Raw genomic sequence first — 6,812 nt, 5'->3', positions numbered from 1 at the left:
CGTGGTACAATCGTTCTTTATTAGAGTAAATCAGATAGTTCCACTAGTTCGCCAAGAGAATATTCTCAGAGATTAGTTTGTATTCAAGCACACTCTGAAGGAGGATTAAACACGCTTGGATCCTGGATTGTTTTAGTCAAGTTGAAAGATCTAGGAATTAAAAACAGAAGAAGTGAAGGCTAGTTCATAAATATCCAAAAAGCACTTCACATAATTGTTCACGAAATGAGAAAATGCAGCAACTATTCAGATCTGGAAAAAAGACAGCTCTCTAATTACTTTCCAATAGGGGTCATTAGATCTTCTATGCTTTCCTTGTGTTTAGAGCTCCCACCTTCCTTGCTGTTAACCTCTTTATAAACAAAATTACCCTAAATGTTTCAGTGCAATAGACTTCAACTGCATTTATCTTATGTCCTAAAGTTAAACATAATTCCCAATCTAAACGCTATAGGTTGAAACTGGAATACCTGGACCATGAAATACATACTGATGACAAGGTGGTTGTCATAGTCTTACCAGACCATCGGTATTGCTCTCTTATTAGAGAGAAGCAAGTGATTTAACCTGAGGGCCACCAAACATCAGGTGAAAGAAGAGCAAAGCCCTTCGTATAACAGGAACTGAACCCATGCTATTGGAATCATAGTGCTCTACAAACCAATACTCCAGCCAATTGAGCTAAACCAATTCCCTAACAAGCTAGTGATGAGCATTAACATGACAAAGGTTTCACCAGCAAGTGAGTTGAGATGGGGACAAAGTAATGGAGGTGGAAATAGGTAAACTTAATGAAGACATATGTCAAATAAGTTGCCTGATAAATTAGCAACAGGAGAGTCAACAGAATTAATGGTGTCATCAGAGAACATGTGATAATTTATGCCTTCCGTAATGAAATCATAGAATCCCCAAAGTCAGAAAAAGGCCAAGTGGCCCATCGATTCTGCACCAACTCTCTGAGACACATTTCAGCTGTACCCAACCCTGTAAACCCTGCATCTACCATGGCTAATATGACAGGCAATTCAACACGACCAATCCTCCCTAACCTGCACATCCCTGGGCACTATGAGGCAATTCAACACGACCAATCCTCCCTAACCTGCACATCCCTGGGCACTATGAGGCAATTCAACACGATCAATCCTCCCTAACCTGCACATCCCTGGAGACTTTGAGGCAATTCAACGCGACCAATCCACCCTAGCCTGCACATCCCTGAACACTATGGGACAATTTAGCATGGCCAATCCACCCTAACCTGCACACCATAAGACCATAAGACGTAGGAGTGGAAGTAAGGCTATTCGGCCCATCGAGTCCACTCCGCCATTTAATCATGGCTGATGGGCATTTCAACTCCACTTACCCGCATTCTCCCCGTAGCCCTTAATTCCTTGTGACATCAAGAATTTATCAATCTCTGCCTTGAAGACATTTAGCATCCCAGCCTCCACTGTACTCCGCGGCAATGAATTCCACAGGCCCACCACTCTCTGGCTGAAGAAATGTCTCCGCATTTCTGTTCTGAATTGACCCCCTCTAATTTTAAGGCTGTACCCACGGGTCCTAGTCTCCCTGCCTAACTATGGGACAATTTAGCATGGCCAATCCACCCTAACCTGCACATCCCTGGGCACTATGGGACAATTTAGCATGGCCAATCCACCCTAACCTGCACATCCCTGGGCACTATGGGGCAATTTAGCACAGCCAATCTCCCTAACCTGCACATCCCTGGACACTATGGGGCAATTTAGCACGGCCAGTACACCCTAACCTGCACATCCCTGAACACTGTGGGACAATTTACCCAATTGAACAGGGGAAGCCATCTTGAATTGTAACATTCAGAGCAGACTCAATTCTAAGAGTTTCTAGGAGATAGCATTCAATCCTATACAGCACCAGGGCAGGGCAAGGTTTATAGGAGATTACCCAGGACAGTGCGGAAGTCACTAAGGAGCAGATCCAAGGTTACCGCACTTGGGACAGTCGATGAGTATTGGAGACAGAAAAGTTGACGTCATGTTAGGCTGGGTTGTTGTTAGAGGCACTGCTGAAAACGCAACTGAACTGCACTGAGTTTTTGTACTGGGGAACCCACTGAGAAATCCACGACTAGTTGTTGGTAGAGGTTTGAGGCAACAAATTGTTGGAGTTAGGGCTCAGGAAACGTCTTGGGAGCTGTGCAGCTCAGAAGAAGCCATAGTGACTTCACTCGTAGTTCAGTGAAGCTATGCTAACAGTGAAGGGAATCCACGTGCAGGATTAATGCAAGTGAGCAAGGTTAGAGCTCAGAAAAAAAAATACAAGTGCAGCTCTCGCTCAGTGAAAAGCTGGAGCTGTGCCTGAGAGACAGTGTAGTTTCTGGAGTCCAGATAAGTAGAGACGGAGGAAAGGACGCTGGTTGGCCACAATGGGGTAATTGACGGGGTGACTCATCAGACGGAATTACAACTCCAGGTTGGCCAATGTTAAGAATTGTGATGCCATTGTGAAGATTAATAAAGTTGATGACCCACTATGTCATTAATGTCTGCAGGGGTGTGTATTGGATGAGGGGCATGGAGAGGCTTGGATAGCCTAGGTCTTTTCCCCCAGGGTAGGGGAGTCCAAAACTAGAGGGCATAGGTTTAAGGTGAGAGGGGAAGGGTATAAAAGGGACCTAAGGGGCAACCTTTTCACGCAGGGGGTGGTGCGTGTATGGAATGAGCTGCCAGAGGAAGTGGTGGAGGCTGGTACAATGACAACATTTAAAAGGCATCTGGATGGGTATATGAATAGGAAGGGTTTGGGGGGATATGGGCCAAATGCTGGCAAATGGAACAAGATTAATTTAGGATATCTGGACGAGTTGGACCAAAGGGTCTGCATTTCTGTGCTGTACAACACTATGAATGACAGTGGAAAGATGCTGGAAGAATGGTGAACTGTGTGAAAGACACCAGATAGCTAGGGAAGAATGGCGAGGGGAAATTTACCTTTGGTCACATTCACACATAGCAGTCATGAAAATGGAGCAGGTGTAAGAGGTCAGAAACTGGTGCAGTGTCGAAAGATCTTGGGGTTCGGATTGAGGTTTCGGCTGCAGGAGGTTGCAGAGATAGGGTGCGGGAGCTGTGAGGAGGGAAGGGGTAACGGGGAAGAAGAGGCTCTGTGGGGAGCATTTGAAAGAAAGGTTAAGAAGATTAAGATTAAGAAGAAGGTTAAAAGTGGGCGGCATGGTGGCACAGTGGTTAGCACTGCTGCCTCACAGCGCCAGAGACCTGGGTTCAATTCCCGCCTCAGGCAACTGACTGTGTGGACTTTGCATGTTCTCCCCGTGTCTACGTGGGTTTCCTCCGGGTGCTCCGGTTTCCTCCCACACTCCAAAGATGTGCAGGTCAGATGAATTGGCCGTGCTAAATTGCCCGTAGTGTTAGGTAAGGGGTAGATGTAGATGTAGATGTAGATGTAGATGTAGGGGTATGGATGGGTTACGCTTCGGCGGGGCGGTGTGGACTTGTTGGGCCGAAGGGCCTGTTTCCACACTGTAAGTAATCTAATCTAAAGATGAAAACTGAGACAGGGGAAGTAAGCAAACAGAGGAGGTGATGGATGAACATGTAAGATGGGACACGGGGCAGCAGAAATTTACAGTAATCTCACGTTTATGGAGGCTGATTGGCCAGGGATGTGCTGGGTTAGTCAGACCTAACGTTGGCAGATGGGCTGAGGCGAAGGCAGACTGGTCAATGTCACAGATGTGGAATGACATGAGAACGGTCACAATGTTTAAAAGACACTTAGACAAGTAGGTGAATAGGAAAGGAGAGATCTGGGCCAGGGGTAGGCAGGTGTGACTAATTCAGCTCAGAATTATGTTCGGCATGGACCAGTTGGGCCGAAGGGTCTGTTTCCGTGCTGCATGAGACTGTATGTTACAGAGAGTGGAGTTTTGGATAAGCCCAGGCTGAGAAAAGGGAGAGAGATCAACCAGATGGAAGCTTCCGAAGGCAAGGGTTTCAGTGAAGTCGGAAGCTGAAATATTGAACCCGTTGGCTTCTAACCGTAAAGCCTCGCATAAGTGGGAAATGAAGAGGAATCTTGGGCTAAGGGTGGATCACCAGCAATGAATTCCTGAATGTCCTCTGCATAACTGAGAAGTCCCCAGCCAAGGATGAAGGAGGGATGGCTTGCTTCTCCCTCTGGTGAGTACAAGTTGTGTTTTTAAAGATGCATATTTGTTCAGGGTCTGAGTGGTGCGCCCTCAGTGTACAATGATGTACCCTCCATATGACACGTGAATCTCTGGAGCATGAGTCATCATTACCATGTACTGCACTGACCAGGGAAGATCACCTGAGAGCCAAGAATTGATGTGTGTGCTCCCTCTGGTGACCCTAGTGGGTCATCACCACAACACATACTTGAAAATCACACAACACAATACCTCCATTCTGAGCGAGAGGTTTAGACAGTGGATTTGGATCAGGTCAGGCTTGGGGGGCCGAATGGCCTGTTCCTGGGCTGTAAATTTTCATTGTTCTTTGTTCTCAACAGCAGGTTATGGTCCAACAGGTTTATTTGGGAGCACTAGCTTCCAAATACAGTAAACCCGTCGGACTATAACCTGACGTTGTGTGACTTTTAACTTTATACACCCCAGTCCAACACCGGCATCTCCAAATCATCACAACACATACAGTACTCCAGTGCCTACTGTGAGGGAGTGGGGAGGACTTTTGCCCTAAACTAGAAAGTTGCAGGTTGAAGTCCCATTCCCGGCCCTTGGAGACAAACATAATGTCGAGTCAGCAAGGTTTCGTCACAGGTAGGTCACCCCTGACAATCTGTGAGAATTCTTTGAGTGGTGGCACAGTGGTTAGCACTGTTGCCTCACAGCACAGGGACCTGGGTTTGATTCCACCCTCAGGCAACTGACTGTGTGGAGTTTGCACAGTCTCCCCGTGTCTGCATGGGATTTCCTCCAGGTGCTCCGGTTTCCTCCCACTGTCCAAAGACACGCAGGTTAGGGAAGATTGGCCATGCTAAATTCCCAATAGTGTCCATGGATGTGTACGTTAAGTGGATTAGCCATGGGGAACGCAGTGTTACAGGGATTGGTCCAGATGGGATGCTCTGCAGAGGGTCGATGTGGACTTGATGGGCCAAATGGCCTGCTTCCACACTGTAGGGAATCTTTGATCTAAGTACCATGGAGCGTTTGAGTTGTAAGGAGGGATTGAATATCCTGCAACCTTTTTCTATGGAGCGTCGAGGCTGAGAGGTGATCATATAGAGGTTTATAAAATCATGAGGGGCGTGGATAGAGTAAATAGTTAAGGTCTTCTCCCCCAGGCTAGGGGAGTCCAAAACCAGAGGGCATAGATTTAAGGTGAGAGGAGAAAGATGTAAAAGGGACCTAAGGGGCAGTTTTGTCACACAGAGGCTGGTGCGTGTTTGGAATGAGCTGCCAATGGAGTTGGGTCCAATTACACATTTAAAAGGCATCTGGGTGGGTATATGGATAGGAAGGGTTTAGAGGGATATGGGCCAAATGCTGGCAAATGGGACTAGATCAGTTTAGGATATCTGATCGGTGCGGACAGGTTGGACCGAAGGGTCTGTTTCCGTGCTGTACAGTTCTATGATGCTGTAAGCAAGTTAGACAAAGGAGAGACGATGAGTGTGTTCTATTTGGATTTCCAGAAGATCTTTGACAAGGTTGGCTGCTAAATAACAGCCCAGGATGTTCAGGGGAAGGTACTGGCCTGGATAGAGGATCGGCTGACTGGCAGATGGCAGACAGTGGGGATAATGGGGTCTTTTTCTGGATGGCGGCCAGTGACTAATGGAGTTCCGTAGGCATCCATGCTATCCTCATATACAGGTAGTGTTAAGGACGCGGGGAGCTTAGAGAAGGACTTGGACAGGCAGTGGGCAAAGAAGTAGCAAATGGAATACAATGTGGGAAAGTGAGTCATGCACTTTAGTAAGAAAAATAGAGGCATGGGGAAAGGCTTCTGAAATTTGAAGCACAAAGGGACTTGGGAGTCCTAGTTCAGGATTCTCTAAAGGTTAATATGCAGATTCAGTTGGCATTCAGGAAGGCAAATGCAATGTTAGCATTCATTTCAAAAGGGCTAGAATACAAGAGCAGGGATGTGCTGCTGAGGTCATATAAGGCTCTGGTCAGACCACATTGGGAATATCGTGAGCAGTTTCGGACCCCGTTTCTAAGGAAGGATGTTACTGGCCCTAGAGGGGGGTCCAGAGGAGGTTTACAAGAACGATCCCGGGGACGAGGGGCTTGTCGTATGAGGAGCGGTTGAGGTATCTGGGTCTGTACTCGATGGGGTTTAAAAGGATGGGGGGGGGGATGGGGATCTGATTGAAATGTACAGAATACTGAGCGGTCTGAATACAGTGGCCATAGAAAAGATGTTTCCACCAGGAGGAGGGACTAGGGCCCGAGGGGACAGCCTCAGAGGGAAGGGACTGAAATGAGGAGGAATTTCTTCAGCCTGTTGGGGGGGGAGGGTGGTGAGTCTGTGGGACTCATTGTCACAGAGGGCTGTGGAGAATGAGTCATTGAGTGTCTTTAAGACAGAGATAGATGGGTTCCTGATTGGGAAGGGGATCAAGGGTTATGGGCTGAGTGGCCTAATTCTGCTCCTATATCTTATGGTCTTAATTGAGGCTGATGCTCTCAGTGCTGAGGGACTGCTCACAGTCAGAGGGGACTCTCAAATGAGGTATAAAGCAAAGTTTGATAAGCACTCTCACACACGTAAAGGGAAGCCCTTTTAGAATGGAGATAAGGA

At 47.3% G+C, this 6,812-nt stretch overlaps 1 protein-coding gene across 2 annotated transcripts in view; it reads right to left on the bottom strand.

The window, feature by feature from the left end:
• Window positions 1-6,812, bottom strand: part of LOC140457044 (mammalian ependymin-related protein 1-like) — a 31,767-nt gene continuing 24,955 nt past the window's right edge. For both annotated transcript variants that reach the window (XM_072550973.1, XM_072550972.1), the window contains exon 7: window positions 1-150. In XM_072550973.1, coding sequence (XP_072407074.1) covers window positions 84-150 — 67 coding nt within the window. In that variant the 3' untranslated portion in view covers window positions 1-83. The remainder of the gene's footprint in view (window positions 151-6,812) is intronic.

Source organism: Chiloscyllium punctatum, chromosome 31, assembly GCF_047496795.1.
Source record: "Chiloscyllium punctatum isolate Juve2018m chromosome 31, sChiPun1.3, whole genome shotgun sequence".
NCBI classification, from domain to species: Eukaryota; Metazoa; Chordata; class Chondrichthyes; order Orectolobiformes; family Hemiscylliidae; genus Chiloscyllium; species Chiloscyllium punctatum.
Note: the sequence above shows the minus strand (reverse complement) of the source record. Positions and strands in the feature narration are given on the sequence as shown.